This window comes from Astyanax mexicanus, chromosome 17 (assembly GCF_023375975.1).
Source record: "Astyanax mexicanus isolate ESR-SI-001 chromosome 17, AstMex3_surface, whole genome shotgun sequence".
NCBI lineage: Eukaryota > Metazoa > Chordata > Actinopteri > Characiformes > Acestrorhamphidae > Astyanax > Astyanax mexicanus.
In genome coordinates this window covers 17,607,291-17,632,652 of record NC_064424.1, presented here as the reverse complement: position 1 = coordinate 17,632,652, position 25,362 = coordinate 17,607,291, and the positions used below count along the sequence as shown (strand labels likewise).

At 36.5% G+C, this 25,362-nt stretch overlaps 1 protein-coding gene across 1 annotated transcript in view; it reads left to right on the top strand.

Annotated features, from left to right (window-relative positions):
* grk6 (G protein-coupled receptor kinase 6) overlaps positions 1–20,632 on the top strand; it is a 58,551-nt gene extending 37,919 nt beyond the window's left edge. The window contains exons 4-16 of the mRNA XM_007244427.3: positions 2,671–2,748; positions 2,839–2,939; positions 3,630–3,722; positions 5,349–5,412; positions 6,118–6,258; positions 7,911–8,101; positions 8,208–8,245; positions 12,613–12,702; positions 13,754–13,962; positions 14,775–14,909; positions 15,154–15,291; positions 17,263–17,397; positions 19,082–20,632. Of these exons, the coding sequence (XP_007244489.1) occupies positions 2,671–2,748; positions 2,839–2,939; positions 3,630–3,722; positions 5,349–5,412; positions 6,118–6,258; positions 7,911–8,101; positions 8,208–8,245; positions 12,613–12,702; positions 13,754–13,962; positions 14,775–14,909; positions 15,154–15,291; positions 17,263–17,397; positions 19,082–19,132 (1,464 nt within the window). The 3' untranslated portion in view covers positions 19,133–20,632. The remainder of the gene's footprint in view (positions 1–2,670; positions 2,749–2,838; positions 2,940–3,629; positions 3,723–5,348; positions 5,413–6,117; positions 6,259–7,910; positions 8,102–8,207; positions 8,246–12,612; positions 12,703–13,753; positions 13,963–14,774; positions 14,910–15,153; positions 15,292–17,262; positions 17,398–19,081) is intronic.
* Positions 20,633–25,362: the final 4,730 nt, after the last annotated feature.

Here is a 25,362-nt window from a genome sequence, read left to right as displayed (position 1 = left end):
AAGTAAAGCGGCTTCAACATCTCTTTGCTCAGAAGCTACTGGAATGGACCATCACACAGTGGATGCCATGGTCTCCCATCCAAAGATGACTTATATTCCAGGACGATAATGCAAAACCACATGGTTAAAAAAAAGCATGGCTGCAGAAGAAGAGGGTATGGGTATGGAACTGGCCTGTTTGCAGTTCTGACCTGTCTCTAAAAGAAAATGTGTGGAGAATTAAAAAAAAAATTATCTTACAACAAGAACCCAATGCTGTTTTATACCCCAAGAAATATTTGCAGGAAGAGCAAAGGGACAAAGGAACACCTTAACACTTTTAGAATTTCTTGCCATCCTCCGTGACAAAACACAACAAATTATGTGGTAAAAAGGTGTAATTTATTTGTGGTAAAGTATGAAATATATCTTGAATTAGTGCTGGGCGTTTTTTTTAATGATTATTTTGGTTAATTTGAATTACAGTTTTAATGCGATTTTAAAATGGAGTAATCGCGATTTTACGTACAGACATTTTATCTTTTTATTCTAAAATATCCGAAAACGCTACTCATTTCTGTAGTGTTTATCCGTCATTCAGTCCGAAGACTGAGCTCATACCGAGTTCCATTACTGTTCCAGAACACCCAGTGGGATAAATCCTACCATTTCTAAAAACTGCAGCATCATCGCTCTCCAGTGAGGATCTGTGATTAATTGTGGAAAACAATAATAATCGCTTCCTCAAAGTTTTTCTTAGTAACTCATTTAGTGCATAATTTCTCAATTTTCAGTCACAAACCTGCATTCTGAAGTAACTTCAGTGTCCGTCACTGTGTGAGTTTCTCCACGTGTGTATATAGGGGGTGTGGAAGGTAAGGGGGGGTCGATTTTAATCAAAAATCAATTTTTCGTTAATTTAAGACCTTTTTTGGGACATAATCGCCCAGCACTGTCTTGGATTTATACCAGGGGTGTCAAACTCATTTTGGCCGAGGGCCACATTGGCATATTGGCTGTCCTCTGAGGGCCAGATGTAACTTATAAATATAAGAAAATGTAACCAGATGTAATATAAAATGAATGTAATTACTCCTTAATGTTAAATAACTCTCAATATATTATTTATTCAATCAAATATTACAGTTGCATTGAAAAAATGTTTGCTTGTTGCTCTATTAACATAAATCCTTTTAATTTGTCATGTTATGAAATCCAAAAACTCCATCAATCAAGAACCAAACTATTCAAGTGAATAGGAATGACATAAAATACAAGTTATATTAACTTTGATCAAAACGTTTGATACTGAAATAAGGCTTAATAAATATAAAATCTAAAATTGTGAGCTGTTAAGAACATGAGACAGATTTAGCATTTCCTCAGATTTAGCAGTTCCTCATCCAACCACTAGTAGGAGCTGCAGCAGCAACAGCACCAGCCCGCAGTCTTTACTAAGTCAGAGCTACAGCCCAGCCACGGGCTACAGAGCACAGCTGAGCCAGTCTGGAGCGTTTTTAAAATTTAAGTTCTTCTGTGTATGAAATAAAATAACCCCACTAACCGGATAATACAGCTCTCTACAGTTCATCTTTCAGCCCAAGCAGCAGTTTAGAGCAGCCTTCACGGAGTCACTGCTCGGATTACATTATAAACAGGTCAGTTAGCGCGCTGCTATGATGTTTATAACTACGGAGTTTAGTGGACACACCACGGCAGCAAGGTTAAATTGTTGAAGGCTACTGAAGACTATTAAAGCAGGCAACGCAGCGTAAGCAAAAAAACAAAAACCACACACACACACACACACCAAAATACAAGTTAAGATAAAATATGAAAACGAACATAATAAAGCATAAATAATTAAATTGAATTGCGGGCCAGATGTATGCTTATTTTGTTAATCCGTGAGGGGCCGTATGAAACCGCGTCCGGCCCGCGGGCCGGTACTTTGAGACCCCTGATTTATACTGTCTAAAATTAAATAAAGCTCAAAATAAATGTAAGAAACACTATGTTTTTATGTCTGGTTTGTAACTTCAATACTTGTTTTTTAAATTTTAGCATGCTTTTGTTATTTCCAGCCTAAATATGACATGAGGGTTAAGGCATGACATGACTGAAACGTGTTTATCTAATTGAGGAAGTACTCCAAGCACATGTTCTTTCTTTGAAATTGTGTAATTGCCTTGAACCGTTGCAGTTTGGACGTTATGAATGTACTGTAGCCTTATGCGAATGTGAGTTAATGAACTTGAATTAGTGTCAAATTTCACAAGTGAGACTTTCATCTGGAAATCTTGAGCTTTATGCTTTTAGCAAGTTGGTAATGTAATATAATGCTATGCCTAGCACAAGCTGCTTGCTGCTTGTCCGACTGTGCCGAGTGCAAAGAGAGCATAGAAGATAGAAGACCTTCCAGAGTAATTCAGATCAACAAGAGTGTCTGAATGCAGCACTAGATGGAACAAACTGTAATTTGTGCTTCTGTTTCTTGTACTATTGTTATGAATTTGTGGGGGAAAGGGGTGTTGGGATAAGCCTTTTTGTCTGGAGTTTCTGGAATTTAGACATTTTCCTTTTGCTACATAATGACTCAATGCATGTGTGTGTGTTGTGTATGACTGTGTGTTTGTTGTGTATGACTGTGTGTGTGTGTGTGTGTGTGTGTGTCTCGGTTGACCATTGTAGGCTGAGTATGAAGTAACCCAAGATGAGAAGCGGAAGGAATGTGGACAGGAAGTCCTTGACAAGTTTCTTAATCCAAAGGTAACACTCATCACAAACTCAGACTCAGTTTTTATTTCCATATATTAAAAAAAAATCAAATATTGGTTGCAAACATGTGTTTGTCTACAGTCAGAGGACCACGTCGCTGAGGTGTCGGAGGAGATGGCGTCTAAATGTGCCGAACGCTTGGAACAGGAGGCCTGTAAAGAGCTCTTTATGGAGTGTACAAAGTAAGTACCAGTTAGAGCTTAGACCCTTTGTATTTTTACTTTGCTATATTGTGATTATCACACCATAGCTTTATATAAAATAAAAATTACATTAAAAAACAAACGTCTACATCACAGACCATTTTCTTGAGCCCGACACGACCCAATGAAAGTGGTGGGAAATCTTCGCCCGGCCCGAGTTCAGGCTTAGGCTTGGGCAGAGAATCTAAACTCTAAACTCTTATACTGACATGCATTCATTAGAAGGGTTGCAGCAGCCTTATTAACTGGTGCTGCAATATTTAAGGTGGGGACGGAAATTTAGCTAGCTACAAACAACTAATAATATTTTATGCTTGTTATGAAAAAGGGGCCATTATACATTGAAACTATGTGAAACTAAGGTAATACAATGGATATTGTAAATTTTAACAAGGAAAGTATTATATTTGTTTTTTTTTGTGTTACTTGTGTAGCCATCTTGTCGTTTCTAATTCGGCGTGTGCCTCTAAAAATTTTCTGTTTATGGGCAATGTAACCCTAAAACTTCACCCTACCCCTGTATCCCAACAGGAAGCTGGACACCGTACCCCTAGGCAAGGGGTGGTAGGGCTAGGGGTGACTCCTGATTACTGTTTAGCCATTAGCTTTTTCCTTACCTAAAAAAATCTGAAATTATTTGTTTTAAATATTTATTCTCTTCTTTTCTAGATTGATCCACGACTACCTGAGTGTGGCTCCCTTCGCAGACTACCTCGACAGCATGTTCTTCAACCGCTTCCTACAGTGGAAATGGCTTGAAAGGTACCAGAACTGTTGTACACTTTCTTATTAAGCCTGTGAGACCAATATGTGCAATTTTGCTGATGCTCCTTTTCTGACATTATCCAGTGCCTCCGCTCCCCACAGTGCAGTGGCACTAGCCATCAGCCACAATGGAACCCATGACTTCTTGAGTCGCAGCCAAGTTCTCTGACCACTGATACAGTAAAACTGTGTTTGTTTAGAGTGCTTGAACTCTTTTCAGTGGTCATGTGTTTTCATTTTCAGTAATATTGACTTTATAAAGAAGTCATAATACGGTCCCATGAGCATTTGGTATTATGGACAAGGGTGGTATTACAGCCCAACTTAACGTCCCTGAGAAAATCTGCGTATCCCTTTGGGTATGGAGATTTATTTATGAAGACAAGCTTATGCAAACCAGATGTGAACTCTGTCCCCCCCACTGTTTATTTGCATTAGTCCAAGAAACGTCCTCAACCTGGAAGTGGAAAAGCAAGCCTGGGCAAGTTCCCCATATAAAATAATACAGACAGAACAGAAATGATAATCTGGGATAAATTCCTTTTACGCCACATTCCTAAGAGGCCCACTAAACCACTCTCAGTCAGACTATCAGTGTCATGACTGCTGCATACTATACAACTGGGATTCATATGGAATGCTGTGTAAATGTCTTGGGCCCCTAGGTCAATAGATTAAAATCAATTTTTGGCATTAAGTGATTTAAGTGCATTTGATAATGTATATAACATCAGAATATACACAAAAACTACTGAAAACTTTACTATATGAACTGCATATAATGATGCATTAAATATACATACAAAGTTTTTAATGTTGACTACCCTCACTAACAAGTAGGGATGCCCCATTCCAAATGCTGCTAAATGCAGTGGGCAAAAACAGCTAAAATGTACTTATTTACAGAAATAAAATCCATATTTTAAAACTCACAGCAACCATCCATGCATGTATACAAATCTGAACATATGTCCTTGAGTTTCGTCCACAGATTAATGAGTGCTCGTTTGTTTATTAAAAAATAAGCAGATCTGTTGTTCACTTACATTTTGATAATTACGTAATTTTGTATTTAAATGCTGCCCTATACAAATGTTTATTTTAGTGACAAATAAATAGCAGTTCAGTACATTTGTATCTACTTTGTTATATACTTTGCCTTACAAACATTTAAAGTAATTATAAGCCAATCCTGATGCCTTACATAAGTTCTACATGTGAAGTATTGGGTTTATTAATTCAACAATGGTATCAGTTCTTTATTGGGTATGAAAACACACTTGGAATACACACATACAGACATACAAAATAATATTATTTATTATATTAATGTTTTCTGTGGCATTGCTATTTCTTAAAGCAAATGAAAGCTGCCTAAAGCAACTTGGCGCAAAGATGATTCTTACGGTAAATGGTTGGAGGAGCATCAGAGTCAGCATTTTTTATCACTATGCCCTGATAAGTAGGTTTATATCTCTGTGGTGTACCAGAGAATCTGTGCTTCATTTTACTATAAAAACATATGCTCATATTATATTTATAAAGATGCATATTTATGTTTTATATGTATAATGTATGTTTTAACATTTTTACATGTTTTGTAATTTTGTCTCTTTTCAACAGACAACCAGTTACAAAAAACACATTCCGACAGTACAGGGTATTGGGGAAGGGCGGATTCGGTGAGGTAAGTTACATTATCTTACATAACAAACATTTATTGTAATTTATTCTTATTTTTTCACTAAAAGACATGCTATATATCTAGATGTTTGTAAAAAACTTCTTCTACTGAATGCATTCAGCTGCATCTATTGCTGAGACTGATGTGCAAATAAACACACAGCTTGCATAGTCCTCATAGAAAAGTATTAGCAACAGAGTAGAGTCTGTGAAGCAGATAAACATGAAACAGTTGGCACCATGCCTAATGCCAGGCATAGACTGGAGGGGTTTAAAGCACCCAGCATAGATGTTGTTGTTTGTTTTACATAGAAATATGACATACCAGAAGATACCCAGATCAGCCACAATCTAACTGTGGTCTGATCTACAATCTAGAGCCCAAAGTCAAAGTGAATTGTACAAGAGTTTTATATAGCAGCTAACTGTATAAAAGGTCAGATTTTATGCTTGTAACTCGACCAAATTTCTTTTTTAGGCTTTGAAAATGAACGATCTAAGGCCTATCCACATGTAAAAGCTATGCTCAAACATTTCTTTGTATGCTCTGACTAGCTACATGTGTCTGCTTTTGCTGCTGCACTATTACCCTTATGTTGCACTTCAGCTGGACGAGCTTGGAGACACTTTGATGTCCACAAAAGAGCGTTTGTGGAGGAACTTTCCTCAAGAATTAACCCTTCATCCCCTTTTCTGCTTTTTCCCCAAGGTCTGTGCATGCCAGGTGCGTGCCACAGGGAAGATGTATGCCTGTAAGAAGTTGGAGAAGAAAAGGATCAAAAAGAGAAAAGGCGAATCCATGGCCCTGAATGAGAAGCAAATTCTGGAAAAGGTCAACAGTCGGTTCGTAGTAAGTATTGAAGCCGCCTTTTTCCCGACCTTAAATGCACTGGTTGTTCTCACAATGTCTCCATTTTGAGTGGGTTATCTTTTAGATCTCGGTCACTGCGTCATAACGTCTTGCGAAGGAAAAGCACAGCCAAACTCATTGTATCTCTAAAGAACTAACGCAAAAGCGCAAAGCGAAAAACTGTCCTCATTTTATTTCCGTGGCCCACCGGACCCCAAGAAATATTAGACTATAAATGTTGCTAGGATTTATTACACTATAAAGTCATGCTATGAGGACTTACTTTTAATATCCTTGAATAGACCCCTTTTATAGAGTTCAGAACTCTGGGAATGGGTAGTGTCCTATTATTTTACATTAGGAAGTTGTATTTTTTTATTTTTTAAGTTCCAAAAACAGTGATAGTAATTTTTAACTTATATTCACATATACAGCTCTAAAAAAAATTAGACCATTTAAAAACGATTATTTTCTTTGATTTTACCAAATTGAAAACCTCTAGAATATAATCAAGAGGAAGATTAATGAGCACAAGCCATCAAACCAAGATGAACTGCTTCAATTTGTGCACCAGGAGTGGCATGAATATTGATTTCTGAACACTTAAAACTTTATGAATATGAACTTGTTTTCTCTGCATTATTTATGGTCTGAAATCTCTGCATTTTTCTTGTTCTCATTTTCTTCAAATAAATGCTCTAAATGACAATATTGTTATTTGGAATTTGGAAGAACTGTTGTCCGTAGTTTACAGAATAAAACAACCATGCTCATTTTACTCAAACATATACCTATAAATAGCAAAATCAGAAAAAACTGATTAAAAAACTTAAGTGGTCTCTTAATTTTTTCCAGATCTGTGTTGTCCAGCCTTTCTTTATTACTATGCCTTTAGGATAAACAATAAAATACATGGGCTTTGTTGTAATTGGCTGTCCAGTTTTGTGCCTCATTCTAAAATCACTAAAAGCTGAAACCACCCCGAGAAAGAACTAAATTCAAGAACCGTTAAAGAACTGTTTTTGTAGCTTAGTTTTAATATACACTGACATGCCAAAAGTCATAGGACAGCAGTATGCAAATGGTTCATTAACATTCTCATGTGAATACATCATAGAAGTTGGTAATGAATGTGACCGGCTGTGTCTGGCTAGATTTGTCCATACAAACAAAAATTTAAATCTGGCAGATATCAGATTAACATTTAAGGCAGCAGACCCCACACACATATTCTGCAGGGCCAGTGTAGCATTCTTTAGCTTTCATGGGACATGTGGCAAAAGTCATGGGACATTCCACTAGTGTCTGTCTTAATACTGTAATACAATAAAACTGTAATACAATAAAAAACATAACGATTGAAAGGGGTAAAGACTTATTAAGATTATCAAGTTCTAAAAGTTCTTATAGAAAAGTGGGGCCAGTTTTTGCTGCTTGTGTATATGATCGCATGCTGACACTATGCATGCTATTTTGGGGGTTGTTATGTTTGGCTGTCAGTCGGTCTCTACAGATTTGGCTTTAGACGTTAGATATATTTTCCCATGTTTCCCATTTTCACATGCTTGAATGACTTCCAGCGCTCATGCTAAGTAAAGCTATAGAACATTACTGTGAGGCCTCAAAAACAGCCACATCTTTTTCTTCTAAAGGTGAGTCTGGCGTATGCCTACGAGACGAAAGATGCCCTATGCTTGGTTCTCACGCTGATGAACGGGGGGGACCTGAAGTTCCATATCTACCACATGGGCGAGGCCGGCTTTGAGGAGAAGAGAGCGATCTTCTACGCTGCTGAGATCTGCTGTGGTCTGGAAGATCTCCACAGAGAGAGGATAGTCTACAGGTCAGCCGTGTGCTTCTGCCACTTGGCTTATACAAATAAAGCTCAAATGAATGATTTGATAAGGAGATGAAGTTTGACCTGTCTGTTTGTTTTTTCCTCTCATCAGAGATTTGAAGCCGGAAAACATATTGTTAGATGACCATGGTGAGTAGTCGTGGGATCAGACAGTATGTACTGGATGGTTGATGTGTTTTATATGCACTGCACTTAGTTATGGTATTAATAAAGGAGTAGTTTAGCATTACTGTACATGAAATCGATAAGCTGAGATGTGTGGATTTGCACGGGAGATACTAGGATGATGTAGCTAGCAAGTAAAGTGTAGACTTGTGATGTGTTCCATTTTCCTCAGCAGACTGATGTCGGAGCTGTGAATTGCGTCACACCCAAGCTCATGGCGTTCCATTAAAACATTCTGATAATTTCAAAACATTATTTTAAAAGAATGTTAGCTAGAGATGCTGGAGTTTAATTCAACCATTTTGGTGATTATTTACTATTTTTTGGGGGGTAGATCCAGTCAAAATATCCCACTTTTTGTATGAGGTTATGATTGTTAGTATTGTTAGCGATACCAGCTGATAACAATACAGTAAATGGCATTTTGCTGCACATACAATAGCCATAGAATCATGTCCACAGAGAGAAGTTGGAGAATACTGTGTGTTTATGACTAATTTACTAATAATGTCACACACAAATAATCAGGTGTGTCAATTAATTATATAATACTACTTATTTTACTACTGTTGATATGCATTGCAGCCATCTTAAATTCTAAACTTGGGGTTTGTGAGAGTCTCCTGACTTTCTGAGTAAGAAATACAGCTTGTGGGGTGTTTCTGTTAAAATTTCTTATTCGTAAATCAGACATTTTGGCATTAAATTGTAATTGTAACCAACCACTTATATTTACACTGCTACAGTTCTAGTTTATCTATGGAATTAAATGTATCTGTTTTTTTAATGATTGCCTAATAATTAAAGCAAGCAGTTTGCAAAAACATATATCCTTATGTTACTTGTTACAGTACATTGCTTTATTAGCTTAAATACTCCAAACCAACACAAATATGTCCTAATTGAAAACAGAGAAGAAAAAAAGCAGGGCAAAGTTCATAACATTAGATTTTTCCAGAGAATTCTTGTTTTTCTTTGTCTGTTAGCTCAATTAGCTTCATTAGCTTCGCCGCTCCACACTCGCTTCAGGCACCAAAACACATTCTAGTTGAAAACTGGGAAAAGAAACAGAGAAAAGGTTATTTACACTAGTTTTTTTTTCCAGAATATACCTTTAACAGTTTAGTTCTTGTTTTTCTCATGCTGTTAGCTACATTAGCTTCATTAGCTTAACAGCTCTAAGCTAACCTTGGACACTGGACCAAATATGTCCTAGTTAAAAACAGTTCAAAGAAACGGGGAAAAATTGTTTACATTTACATTTGGAATCTTAGAATTCTTAGGAATCTTTTTTAGTTTAGGTCTTGTTTTCTTTTTTTTGGTGCTGTTAGCTAAATTAGCTTCATTAGCTCAATAGTTCTAACAAACCGTAGACACCAAAACACATCCTAGTTGTGAACTGGGAAAAGAAACAGGGAAAGGTTATTTAGACTAGAGTTTTCCAGAGTATTCCTTTAACAGTTCAGTTCTTGTTTTATTTTGGGGTTTTTTATGCTGTTAGCTACATTAACTTCAATGGCTTCACAATTCCAACCTTGGACACTAGACCAAATGTCTTAAAACAGATAAAAGAAACAGGGAAACATTCTTTACATTTAGAGCTTTCCTTTAATATTTCTTGTTTTGTTTTTTTGTTTTTGTTGCTGTTAGCTAAATTAGCTTTGTTAGCTTAATAGTTCTAGCAAACCTCAGACACTAAAACACATCCTAGTTAACAGGAATAGGTTCTTTCAGTTTTTTTTTTTCCAGAGTATTCCTTTAACAGTTCAGTTCTTGTTTTATTATTTTTTTTTTATGCTGTTAGCTACATTAACTTCAATGGCTTCACAATTCCAACCTTGGACACTAGACCAAATGTCTTAAAACAGATGAAAGAAACAGGGAAACATTCTTTACATTTAGAGTTTTCCTTTAATATTTCTTGTTTTGTTTTTTGCTGTTAGCTAAATTAGCTTAATAGTTCTAGCAAACCTCAGACACTAAAACACATCCTAGTTAACAGGAATAGGTTCTTTCAATTGTTTTGAAAGAACCTATTTTCCAGAGTATTCCTTTAACAGGTCAGGACTTGCTGTTTTTTTCTTTGCACCAAAACATGCCCTAGTTTAAATATGGTAAAAGAAACAGAGAAAGATTTTTCCAGAATATTCCTTTAACAGTTTAGCTCTTTTTTGTTCTCATGTTGTTAGCTACATTAGCTTTAATGACTTCACAGCTCTAAGCTAACCTTGAACACTAAACCTAACATGTTCTAGTTAAAAACAGATCAAAGAAACGGGTTCTTTACATTTGGATTTTTACAGAGTTTTCCTTTAATAGTTCAGGTCTTGCTTTCATCTTTGGTGATAGCTACATTAGCTTTATTAGCTTAACAGTTTTAAAAAACAGACACTAAAACACACCCTAGTTAAAAAAATGGGAAAAGGAACAGGAATAGTTCTTTTTATTGGATTTTGTCTTTAGTGGCTTCACAGTTCTAAGCAAACCTTGGACACTAAACCAAATATGTAAAAAAAATAAATAAATAAAGCTTTTCAAATTTTTCCAGAGTTCAGGTCTTGTTTTTGGTGCTGTTAGCTAGATTAGCATCATTAGCTTTACAGTACTAAGCAAACCTCAGAGACCAAACCACATCCTAGTTTGAAAAAAATCTAGAGAATGGAAGAGGAATAGGTTCTTTTTAATTGAATTTTATTTCCAGAGTATTCCTTTACCAAAGGTCAGGTCTTGTTTTTTTTTGCTATTAACTTCATTAGCTTCACAGTTCTTAACAAGTTGGCTCCAGTTGAAAACTGGGAAAAGAAACAGAGTCTGTAAACTAGATTTTTCCAATATATTCTGTTAACACTTCTGCTCTTGTTTTTATTTCTGCTGTGAAAAAGACTGTAGCTACAATTTTTATCAGTTTTAATTTTTTTGTGGTATAATAATTGATAGAGGTTCAGCACTTCACTTTCTAGTGGTCTCCACTAGAGGGAGTAGAGCTCACCACATTTCCACTCTCTGATTTTCCAGAATACTTAGTAGTCGTATTCCGCTGACCTACTCCTTGGCACACTGGATCCTCTCTTTAGCTTCATCGAGCAGCAAGTCAAGCACAGCTGAACACAGCACCATAATGACCTCTCTAGAGGGGAGCTATGAATGGTGCATATGAATATCGTTCCCCAGATAATATTGCACATGGAGATTATGTCATGAGGGTATATACAGGTTTACTTATAAATAATAATCACATTTAACTTTGGGGGTGTGGAGGCCAGGCGGGGTGACGGGGAGTTTACTGTAGTGTTTGTGATTTGATTGGTCGGGTTTAATGTATTGTAACGTGCTTGTAAACTGAATCTCTGAAATCTAAAAGTTCAACATTTTTTGCAGACGTGGCATCAATTTGGTCTTACTGCAATTATTCTTGCGACAAAACACAGCTCTGGAAAAAATTAAGAGACCACTTAAGTTTATGAATCAGTTCCTCAGATTTTTTTATTTAAAGGTATATGTTTGAGTAAAATTAACATTGTTGTTTTATTCTAAAAACTACAGACAACATTTCTTCCAGATTCCAAAAAACAAAAATTGTAATTTAGGGCATTTATTTGCAGAAAATGAGAAATGGCAACAAAACAAAATAAATATTCAGAGCTTTCAGACCTCAAATAATGCAAAAAAAAAAAACAAGTTCATATTCATAGAGTTTTAAGAGTTCAGAAATCAATATTTGGTGGAATAACCCTGTTTTTAATCACAGTTGTCATGCATTTTGACATGTTCTTCTCCACCAGTCTTACACACTGCTTCTGGTGCAAAAAATCAAGCAGTTCAGCTTGGTTTGATGGCTTGTGATTATCTATCTTCCTCTTAAATATGTTCCAGATGTTTTTAATTTGGAAAAGTCAAAGTAACTCATAATTTCTAAGTGGTCTCTTTTTTCCCAGAGCAGTATCATCTCAAGAAAACAGACCTACTGGGTGGTGTACTTATTTGTAATTTACTTACATGCATGACTTCTATCACATTTTAAATAAAAAAATGACACCAAGTTTTTATTTTAGATGATTTACTATTTCAAATAATTAGTTTTTAAGTTTTTATGTAGAAATTAGGAAAACGGAAATTAAGTACATTGCCCTTTAAGTTTGGCCTTATCTGTAGAAATAATACATGCATATGCCAGTGTATATGCTATATATGTTCACCGATAGCTATAAAACAGAGTCCAAAGTAGAGGAGAGAGAGAGTAAAGAAACATTCCTTTAACAGAACTATCTGACTGTGAAACAGAGGTTCAAGTAAGCAATTAAGTCACGGTGTTTGTCATCGTTTCTCATCAGGTCACATCCGCATATCAGACTTGGGCCTGGCTGTGCACGTACCAGAGGGCCAGACAATCAAAGGGCGTGTTGGAACTGTGGGCTATATGGGTAAGAAAGAGTCTCTGAATTTCACATGTGGAGTTTTAGTGTGTTATACACACTGACATGCTACAATTCAAAGGAAACTAGTATTATGTCCAATGGAAGCTAAAGAACACTGTATCAGAAACATCACAAATGTCCCATTCAGTTATTTTTATAATTAATAACATCTATTGCACTGACATGTTGCCTAAATCAATATTTGGATATTTAAGACTAGTGTATGCTATTTCTCACAACATGTTTATGAGAGGCTCTCAACCTAAAGTGAAAACAATTTTCATTCATAACTCCTCTATTAAGCAGAATTCAGTAGATAGGTTATGTGTTGAAAATTACCTTTTATACCCTTAATAATTTCCTTCTTATTAACCATATCTATTAATTGTTAATATTATGTGCAACACTCACGCATGTTATATCAATACAATTTCAATTATTGCATTCAAAGTCTTATGTGATTACTCATGTTGCGAGTAATGGCATAAGCTGTTTACAAATATTTTAATAATGCTTTATAAATACTTTATTTAATGTTCATAAATGTGTTGAGAAGCCCCTATGTAGGTGCCATTTAAATAGAGTATTACCAAATCTTTTTACATTGATTACATTAAAAGTTTAACAGGTTTCTTCCTTCATCATCCTCGGAGCTTTTGGAAAACATGCTTTCTGTCTGTGTTTTTTTTGTTTTTTTTTTGCTGTATCACAACTGACGACATCTACTGGTCCTGATAACTAGCTGATAAGTTGAATCAGACACGCTACATTACAGCAGGGATGTCCAGCCTTATCCTCAAAGGCTCTGTGTGACTGCAGGTTTTCATTCCAAATGTTTGAAGCCATGAGACTGACTGATAAAGCAAGTGGAATCAGCTGTTCTACAGCGCACACTAAACTTTTACAGTTAGCACTGGGCACCACTGCATTAGAGGAACAAAAAAAATAACAACAATTGATTCCTCAAGACTGGACAGAAGACAAAATATATGTATAAAATCCATTAAAAAACAGTGATAATTGATTCTATGCTTGTTTGTATCTGTGCCCTTTCCAGCTCCAGAGGTGGTGAAGAATGAACGGTACACCTTCAGTCCGGACTGGTGGGCTCTGGGCTGTCTGTTATACGAGATGATCGAGGGCCAGTCTCCTTTCCAGCAGCGCAAGAAGAAAATCAAGCGGGAGGAGGTGGAGCGGCTCGTCAAAGACGTGGAAGAGGAGTACTCCAGCAAGTTCTCAGAGGACGCCAAGTCCCTCTGTAAAATGGTCAGCATCTCCACTGTGTGCATTTTCACTTTTTTTAGCTTAACATTCATCGCTCATATATATACCGATTATGTATACCATTATGACCACCTTTTTTCTACATTTAGTGGAGTGGTGTGTAATAGAGTGGAGAGTGAGTGGACACAGTGTTTAAAAACTCCAGCAGCACTGCTGTGTCTGATCCACTTGTACTAGGACAATACATACAAACAAATAATAGCTGCTCTGTGGTGGTCTCTCCTGTGAGGTCCTGACCATTAAAGGACATGGTGAAAGGAGGATGATAAAGTATGCACAGAAACAGAATGAGTACAGTCTCTATATACAGAACATGCTCAAATGTACACCTAGCTATGCAGTCACGCCTGTTACATGCATACCGCCTAAAGTATCAGAATCACTTCAGAATCTAAAAAGAAAGCCAGTGTAAGAACTTCTCATTCTTTTCTGATCACTCCACTGCTCTTTTTAAGAAGGAAATCGTGACGCACTCCAAGCATATTTAGCGTGTGATTGCCAGGCCCTCATGCTGGCACATTGCTGATTATTGTGACCTCAAAATATCAAGGCTGGCAGCTAATCAGCTAGCTAGGTGTTCTTTTATTCAAATCATGAGTGAGAGAGACTATCGTTTTTAGAAATCCAGCTCAAGCAGAGGGTGGGATGTATGCGATATACAGAACTGTTTATGCTAATGAGTATTTTGATTCACAGTGGGATTAACGAGAGTGCAATGGAAGAGCGGGTGTTGTTTATCCTTTGAGGAAAGTGTGTTTATTAGCAAAACTTCCTGCTTTCTTTTGACCCCACAGCTGCTGGCCAAAGACCCCAACGAGAGGCTTGGCTGTCAGGGAGGAGCCTCGGAGGTGAAGGCCCACTCCCTCTTCCGCTCCATCAACTTTAAGAGGCTGGAGGCAGGCATGCTGGAAGCCCCTTTCATTCCTGATGTAAGTAATCGCTTGTAGAGAGAGAGAGAGAAAGACGCTTATGTTTGTAATTCTGTTTACATAATTGAGAAAGAGGTTTAAACCTTCTAGAAGGTATTAAACACATCCTCGTTTGCTAATGATTTGTGACAGATAAACATTAGCTAAAAAGCATATAAACCGCCTACTCTGAGACAGTTGTAGTAGCTGGCGCTGGCTCAGGCGCTATAATCTGCTTGACATTTGTGTTGATTTCTCTGTGCAGCCTCAGGCCATTTACTGTAAGGACGTGCTGGACATCGAGCAGTTCTCCACCGTGAAGGGGGTGGAGCTGGAGCCCAAAGACGACTCCTTCTACAACAAAGTGTCCACAGGCAGTGTGCCCATCCCTTGGCAAAATGAGGTCAGAGCCACAATCCTCTGTATGTTTGTCCTGTGCTTTGAGACCATGGCAGATTCTGTACATATACTGACATGCAAAATCCTGTCCTATCCACTGCACTGTGGGAGGTAATGCCTTTTTAATATGATGTATTCCTGCTACACACATCTTTCATCTATCTGGCAACTATCATCTATAAGGCCTCACTCAAACTCTTCACAATTCATGCCTTCTTGCCATGAACACTGGCCAGTATTCATCCCCCTAACAGGATAGCATCTAACACCTCACATATCAGATCTGTGTCTCGTATAGGCAAAAACAAAGAAGAAGATTTTAGTCATGACTTTGATTCGGTTGAAAAGTTCTTTACAAACCAGTTTACAACTCAGTTCAGAATAAAACACACTTTGCAACAAGTTACAGTAGCCAGGTAAGATATAAGATAGGGTCTGGTAGGTTCAGCTTTTAGCCTACATGACTACCTGACTACCATCTGCTTTTTCAGCTTCCACATATCATGTGTCTTTTCCCCACCTGTCCTGAGTGCCCCTTCCAGGAGCTGGGGCGTTTCTTCTGATCAGACCTCCTTTTGGAGAGGTGCTTGGAGTCAGCAAGCATTAGCTTTTTGCCTATTTAGCCATGCTCCCTCACAGATTAGTCTTTTTACAGGTTAGCATTTGAAGGTTTTCACTATTGGGCTGTTTGTGTGTTAATTTTGAGCACATTAGTTCATTTTTATTGACATTTAAGGGTGTTTTCATACCAGGACTATTTGGTCTGCTTAAAACGGACTCTGGTTTGTTTGTACCCTTGGTGCAGTTTGATTGAGCTGGTGTGAAAACAGTAATCACACTCGGGTGAGGATTAACAGAACTAGATCGAGACCTCTGTTTACTAAGTATACTTCTGCACTTCACATCCTATTGAAAATACTGTTTAAAAGTGCAGCGTTTCAGCGTTCAGTGTTAGAGCATCTTCACACTGCACAGATATACGCGCTGGAATCTTCTTACTATATTTACGTTCTTGCTCCCACACCAGACAGCTCTGAACAGTCAGACGTAACAACGTGCTCGCATAGTCTATTAGTTTATATAGGTTTATGCCTGTTTGAAAACAAACCAAACAAAGGGAGAAAACGCTCTAAGTAAACAAACTCATCAACTGATTCCGACCAGAGAAACTAACTACAACCGTGAAAATGCCCTAAGACTCCTGAAGTGTGTCAGTGGCCATCTTTCCTGCTTTCGTGTTTTAGATGTATTATTTTAGACTTATATTGTAGGGGGAGACTAATTCCCACATGGTCTGGCGTTATATCATGCTCCTAGACAAAGCTTTATCTGTTTCCAGTGAACAGACTCTTGTTTAACTCTAAATCAAAGTACTTCAGTCGCAACATCATAAATCCCAAGTATCCATCATGAAAGTAGCACTAACACTCAGTAATAAGCTATAATGAAAAGCAGGTCGTGCCCAATTTTGAGCCATCTTCCATCTAAATACACGGAATTGACCAAAAATGGTGTGTAGAAAAAACACCACAAAGCAGGGCTTTTTCATCGACTGACCCTACAAAACCTCAGTGTTGTGGGCCCAGACACACTCGGAGCACAGTACTTTCGTTTGCTCGTAGTATTCATTGTTGGGCATATGTTAGAGGAAGCTGTAAAGATAACAGGAGGCTATAAAATACAAGTAAAAGCTAATTTTTCATCAAGGAGGCAGTTAAACCAACTTTGGCAAACTGCCAACACAGATAAAAAAAAAACGAACCTAACAATCTATAGGTTATTATTTTATATTAAAGAAAAGTGCATCCATCATCAATCACTTTTTTGTTGTTTCAAATTAAACTGTGAAGCATGGCCCTCCTTAGTTTCATAACAATGATTCTGTTGTTTGGTTTCCAAGACAGTTAAGGAAGAACTAAATCTTGATGTGTCATCATAAATGTACCAAAATCATCCTGTGTCTTTCTCTCTACAGATGATTGAGTCAGAATGTTTTAAGGAACTCAATGTGCTGAATTTGGACGGCACTCTACCCCCAGACCTGGACTGGAGAGGCCAGCCATCACCTCCACCCAAACAAGGCCTGCTGCAGAGACTCTTTGGGAGACAGGTATGTACTTCCTGTACATGGTACTTTCTTCAACAGTGGTTTTTAAACAGTTTGGACCATGTTCATAGTCTTGGAATAAAGATGAGATCCAGTGTTTTATCATGATTTATCCAACAAAATGATCCACCTGCATATTGTTGCACTGGGGCAAAAAAGGTTTTATTAAATATTTACAAGAAGAATATACATTTTAAAACAGCCACATATACTTTTTTACATATTCTTGCACACACAACAGATTTATTGACTCCTCGTTGTATTGTATGGAGATATTGTATTTCTTTTACATTAAAACATAAATAGAAACTTGGTGTGTATGTTATTTAAGGCTATGTATGGTATGAATGGTGGGCAACACCATGCCATAGAGGACATAACAATTTTAAACATTCATCAAAAACAACCAAAAAAAAAATTCTATTTTTAGAAACAACGGTAAAATAAAATAAAAAGATAATAGTGTAACTAAATAATGTTACAAGTGGGTAATGATGGGTAATGCTGTTTGTGTGTGAAAAGACTGGGCAAGTGGAACTTGATTTATGGAGCGAGGGACTTAACGGCTGACTTCTTAAAGTCAGCTCTTTCAGCAAACATGACAAAGAACTTAGGCAATATTTTAATAATGCATTTATTTAAAGTGAAGCTTGGGTTCATGGCTTGAAAATTCTGAGTTGGTCAGATGCTAGATGGCGCTCTTGAGTTCAAAATAAATGTGTTCTCAGATTCAGAAAAATCCCAAACTGAACAGTTCTGTCATATTTTTGAGCACTTTTCAGGGTGGTAAGGAATTAATGTGGCACACATACATATTTTTATATTAATTACTACTATTTTATATAGTAAATAATTCTATACACCTATCTCACTGTCAGTGTAGAGAGCAGGGTATGAATTTCATTTTGACCATACAGCCTGTGGTGCTGGTGTCCTTCTCTTTAGTTGTGATGCAACATACATTTTTAAGAACCATTAAGGCCCTGTCTCTTCCTATCTGGATATTTCTGACAGCAAAGGTTTTTGTCTGTGTTAAAACAAAACTGTTTGAAAACACTGATTTCACAACACATATTTCTTAATAAAGCTTAATAAATCTTAAGTACCTACATGGCACCCCCTTTAATTTAAGGCTGATAACTCTGTTATAATAATGCAGAAACTATTGTGAATCCTGGAGTTCCACAGGGTTTAATTGTAGGGCCTATGAAACTGTAAAGAACTTTAGATTTCACTCATTAATATTTTTGTGTATTTATTACATTTTCTGTATCACTCTAAAATGTTTTGTGTACCACCAGTCATAGACATAATATACGTAGAGGCCCTATTATGGGTTGCAGCATAATCCACCCATTGCCGCCATGTTGGTTGGGTCTCCTCTCCTCAGTCTAGGCTAGCACCTAGTGTACAATTTTTTTTTTTGTAATGTCTTTGCCCTTTGTAACAAACCAAACCATGTGAAAATCAGGTAAAAATTGGTAGAGTTGTGATTATTATAGTTTATTAGTATATTAAACACCTTCCTCAGTACAAATTAATGCAAATGGTGACCCCGCTGAACGTCAGCTCCAATAGGCAGTGTCAGTCTATGAGGCGTCTGCGTATATTATGTCTACACCACCAGTGGTACAGGTACTACAGTTTAAGAACCACTGACTTAAAGCCTCTCTCTGCTGCCCCTCAGGACTGCTGTGGAAACTGCAGCGACAGTGATGAGGAGCCCACACGGCTGTGAGGGGGCGGGGCTGACCCAGACCTCTCCCCATCCAACTGAGGATCTCATTTGTTTACAATTTTTGCACATTTGTATTTTTAAGATAGCTCTATATAAACATTGGAATGTATATTTTCACTATATAGCCATGCAGTCTATATGTTATTTAAAGTCAACGAAAACGAAAAGACAGCAAAAAGGGTCACGATTACCGTCCATCATTTGCAAAGTACTGCAATGACAGGTAAGTCAACACTGTTCAAGACTTGAAGCCTGACTGACCCCGACAGCCTTCTTTCTGTGTTACCTGCCTGTGTCATAGCCTCCCTGCGACCTTTTCTTCTTCTTCTTTTTTTTTTCCTCCTTTCTTTTTTTCATGTATGGTGGTTTTTTTTCCATCTGTGTTCTGTTTTCTATTGTTTTACTGATTCTCTCACGTGAACATGTACAGCGCGTGCTCAGACGTATTGTTTTAAACATGGGCAGAAGAAGAATTAAGTAGGGTCACAGATATTTTTATATTTATATTTTTCATTTTTATTTTTCTTAATGGTAATCTTGACAATCAAATGATACCATTTGTACACAATCTTGACAGACGCGCATGTGGGATGGGGTTCAAAACATGGAGACAGGAAGTGACTGATGACTGAAGAGATGGATTTTCTTGAATTTGTAAACGTAGACTATGAATTTGAAAACTATGGCCTGAAGTCTCAAATGTGTATATGTAGGGATAGTTAGATAGAGGCACCTACTGAACCAAATAGGTGTGAATTGAAAGGTTTTAAAATGAAAATGCATATTGTATATTGTCACTTTTATGCAAAAAAAAAAAACCCTTATATCACCAAAATGGCAACTTAAAGGTAAAAGGAAAAAACTTCTTAGCCTTCAGTGGAAGCCTATGTATTTAAAAAAAAAGATCAAGCAGTTATTTTGATTTATTCATCATGAATTTCTAAATCAGTATACAGAACATTCAACATTTTAAAAAACAGCTGAAGAAATATGGAGATACAAGGATTGTTCTTGCCTGAATGTGACAATATGTTAACAACTGTCTGCACACAGTTGTTGTCATGTTTGTAAATATGCGACACTCATCTGTAAAGCCCTGAGTGTGTCTTCCTGCTAATTTCTCTATGGACATTTGAGGGGGAAAGAAACAAATCATAAAAAAACACACACAACCTGCAATTTAAAGTGGCCCATTTGTGCATGGTGAGACATTTTGCATTTATAATGCACTGATCATCATACAGGTTCTGTGATTGAAATAATCTGTGTTATCAGGTTATCATGTGCTGGTTATCAAGGGGCACATACGTATATATTGAATCAAACGCGTTTGTAATCTTCATCCTACTGCATTATATAGACGTGATTTTGTTGCTGTGAGTAGATTTAAATCAGTCATAATGTCATTCATACGCTGTTCAAATGTTTATTGCTGCTTTCCCACATTTTGGGTCAAAGAAATGAAATCCCCACAAACACACACACACACACACCCATACATCATAAAAAAAATGTTTCTTTTACTTGCCAAAAAAAAAACTTTTTACATGCATTGCCTGCAGTCGTCAGGTTAAGCGTCTAGTGTTTCTAGGCTTAATCTCTGAGGGCCTGTTGTAGATTTGACCTCTTGATGCACTTAAGACCAAACCACTTTCATTTTGTCCTCCATCTCCATGGAAGGTGCCTTTGACGTTGTAAGGTACTTGTAATCTTGTAATTAGTGTTTTTCTTTCTATGGAAAGCGTGACAGACTTCACTGTTTGGCTGTTTGAGTTGGATTCGCTCTTTGCACATATGTGCTCTACCTTCACTGTTATTTTACTGATTATTCTCTGTCCTGTGGAAGTTTCCTTCTCTTGATCGTGATCCGAGACTGCTGAGTTTTCTGTTGTTTTTTTTGTTGGTTTGTTTTTTTCAGTGATTTGACTTACTGGGATTATTTTGTTTTTATTTTTTTGGTCTGTTTTTTTTTTTCAACATTTTTTCTCTTTTTAGTTAGTTTTTTTATTTGTTTTTTTTTCATGTTGACTCTTTTATGATGCACAAAGGAGATTTAGTTTTGAGTCCTTGTGAGCCTGAGAGCTAAACAACCCAACTGTTTGTTTTAGTTTTTATTTATCTTTTTTGTTTGTTTGTTTTTTGAGGGAGACTGCTTTTGAACTTCAATTTTTTTTGTTTTTTGTTTGTTTGTGTTGTTTTTTTATTTTATTGTTTTTTTTTAAAGACACACAAACTCTACTGTTTTTGTTTGCTTTTTGTTTTGTTGCTTTGATTTTTGTTTTTTATGTTTTGTTCAGTTTTTGGTGTGCGAGAGACTGCTTTTGAGGTCCCCTGGACTCGAAGACTGACTCGCTGACTCTGGACTTCCTGTTTTTTTTATTTGTTTGTTTTTCTCAACATGTGGCTTGTCTCGAGATGTGCAAGAGAGACTTACTTTTTTTTTTTTTTTTTTTTTTTTTTTTTTACCAAACTACCTATCCATCACACTCTGCGAACGCTTTAAAGGAGGCCTGGAAGGAGCGGGCCTTTACCTCACCGGAGGCGACTTCCTGTCAATCAGCCCCACCTCTCCTCGTCATCACGCAGCTTTCTGTACTTTTTCCACCACTCTTTTCCGATACACTCAAGTACATTCCAGTCTCAGACCGTACTGTACAGATGTAAAATTGATTCAGACGTTTGTTGTTTTCTGTTTTATATAGCAATAACAGGATTTTTTAAACTTAACTACCGCCTACACCTGTAAACAAAACAACACACAAAAAAAAACACAAAAAAAAGAAGACACCACAGAAACTAGAGCAAGACTGAACTTAATTTGACTCTTGTTGATCTGTCCCTGAGCCAGGCTTTAACACTGTGAAGGAGGAGATTTGCTGATTTCTGTCACAGTTGTATATGATTATAATTTTATCTGATTTTATTTTTATTTTCCTTTTACGCAATGCACTGATGTATTTTTTTTTGTTGTTGTCGTCGTGTACATATTAAGTGTTGTAAGTACGTGTGGTTGCCTAAATGCTGTATGTGTATGAATGTACGCACACGTGTGTGCCTGCAAATGAGTGTGTGCGTGTGTGCGCGCGTGTATGTATGTCTATGCTTATGTTTGCACCACTGCATGTGCCCATATTGTTCATCATAACCACTAGCTAATGATGCCATTATGTTACCTACTGCCCTATATAAGTGAAAATATTACCATGCTACTGCTACTGAGGGAGCTTTGGGTTCATTTTTGTTTTCTTAGTTTTTTAGTTCTATTCTTTTTTTTTTTTTCACTTTTGGAAAAGTTGGACATGTGGTAGTACTTATCATTTTGCATATCTTCTACATATTTCATTTTTACCTCATCGGGAGTGGCCGGAGCTGAGTGCGACCAGTCGAGGAAAAAAAAAAAAAGACAAAGAAAAAGAAGTGCTGAGAATAAAGACTCCTCCTTAAATCAGTACTTAAATGACATATGCTCATTTGAGTAGTCCTGAATACAATATACTGCCTTTGATGTGTCATGACCTTAATTCAGCACAGCTTCAGGCTGAACAGTGTTAATTTAATGGATTGGAGACTTAAAGCCACAATAAAAATGTGATATATGATATAAAACCTGTCGCTGTTTTAATGTCTCCTCCTGTCGGTGTTGAGTAGAAACGACTGCTGCAGAACGCATGAACGTCTATAACATTATGGAACTGAAGCTGCTTGGGTGCTTCCTGTGTTAAAATCTTGGTATAAATATCGATAATTTGAAGTAAATATTATTATAGTGTCATTTTAGCAGTGTAATCTAACCTATACATAGATCTTTTCTAGAATGTGTGAACTAATTAGGGCCAGTAATAGTGTCAGTTATAGGGCTGCACAGTGTAAGAAAAGAAAAATGGAAATTGTCTTAGTTTTGTCTGCAGGAAAGTCTCTTCACTTGGCGGCCATATACAGACATCGAAAAAAATTGTTGGAACCTCTCGGGGTAAAAAGAAAGAAAAACCCACAATGGTCCCAGAAATAACCTAAATTTGCCAAGAGTAAAAATAAATAAAAATGCTATAAAAAGGAACAAATTAAAATCAGACGTTGCTTTTCAACCATGCTTCAACCGAATAATTAAAATAATAAATTCGTAAAACTGGCCTGGACAAAAATTATGGTACCCTCAACTTAATATTTCGTTCCACAACCTTTTGAGGCAATCACTGCAATCAAACGATTCCTGTACCTGTTGCATGTTTTGGGTCACTGTCATGTTGCATGGTCCAACTCGGCTTCACTTTTTTGAAGATTTTAGACAGTAAAAGAAGTGTATTAAGTATATTTTTGAAAGTATACTTAACATGGAAAAGTACATGCTTTTTAAAATTCAAATATGTACTTAAATACATACTAAATGTACTATTATGGAACAACCTATGGCAACTTAGGTATACAGTTGTAATTAAGGTATATTTAAACACAAAATAAAAGCACTAAATTGTGCTTTTGAGTGCTGGACAGAAATGAAGGTACCCTTAATTTAACATTTTGTTGCACAACCTTTTGAAGCAATCACTGCAATTAAACGATTCCTGTACCTGTCACATGTTTTGGGTCACTGTCATGTTGCATGGTCCAACTTGGCTTCACTTTTTTTGAAGATTTTAGACAGATAGGATTTAGGATTGTTGGAGATCTATTAACACATCTTACAGTCTTGCTAGGACAGTTGTTTTAAATGTTCTCATCTTGTAAGTTATTTTCCAGACAGTCCCAACGGAAATGGATAATGAGATCTTTTTTTTTTTTTATCCATTCCCAGACTTCTCTACATGTACAGACTTCAGAGAGGATCTGACAATAGTGATCCCACTCATTTTAACAAACAAGGGCAAACCGAACTTATGTCCAAGGTTTAAACAGGACAGTTTCTCCACAAATCCTCTCTAACAATTGTCTAATCATCTGCAACTGATTTGCTGCACTTGCTCTTAATTTTCGACATTTTAAATTGTAATAATTGTGAGGATATTCTAACTTTTTCCTTACAAGTATTTACAGCTTGTTTATTACTTTGAACAACTTATGTTTTTAAAAGTATACTTAACATGGAAAAGTACATGTTTTTAATATAAAAACAATACATACTAAATGTACTATTATGGAACAACTTATGGCAACTTAGGTATACTTCAGTTGCAATTAAGCTATATTTAAACACAACATAAAAGCACTAAATTGTGCTTTTGAGTGCTTTTTTTTGTACAACTTTTGCGAACTTAGGTAGATATAAGTATGTATTTTTAAACAGCCTTTTAATACACTTGAAGTATATTGTAAATGTAATAATGTGCGTATTGATGCACATATTGTGTACAACATAATGCTACTGGGAAAAGTGCAGTTTAATCAGTATTAATGCCATATATTTTTTCTATCATCACAATGGATGATTTAAAGCACATTGCTTAAAAATACATTTTGTTTATACAGAGAAATTATATTTAATGTGTATTTTCAAGTATATAACATTTAAAATGCACTTTTAGTATTCTTTACCTAATCTGAACATACTTTTAATTATACTTCCTTTTCACAAGGGAATAGAAGTGATTCGACTAATTATATAAGCTCAATCTTGCAATACTTTAGTTTAAATGTCCAAAGGTTTTTTTAGGGTCCTATTTTTTTTTAAACATTGCTTTATATAAGTTTTGTTATGAACGTTCACATTTAAAAGAGGCGTTTCTCTATAATGCGTAACTCTCTTTGTATCCTGTAATACATTGAACTGTATTGGCCTTAATGACCATCAGTATTCAGATGATGATGCATTTCCAGTCTCTCTCCTTTTTCTACACAGTTGTCAAGTACCACAATCAACCTTTCCCATGCATTGTTTGCTCAGCTGAAAATAAAAAAAGCGAGCAATTTAATGGTCGTTATGTTTCGAAATGGGAAACGCCCAATGAAACCCTGTTCACTGAGCACAAAAAAGATGAAAATAGTGTTTATGACGATGATGACGAAGGTGATCATGCTGAGTAAGTGTGCTTCTGATGTCAGCACACCCTCCCCTCAAATCTCCGGCAGTTTTCTGACCTGCACGCCATACATGCCTGTGAAGACTGTACTGTATAGTGTGTGTGTGTGTGTGTGTGTGACCACTTCTGCACACAAACAAGCTTCTTTTTACTGGCTATTTGTTCGTTTGATTTTTGTAAGTATTTTTAATACATTTTTGTTTGCTTAGTTCAGTG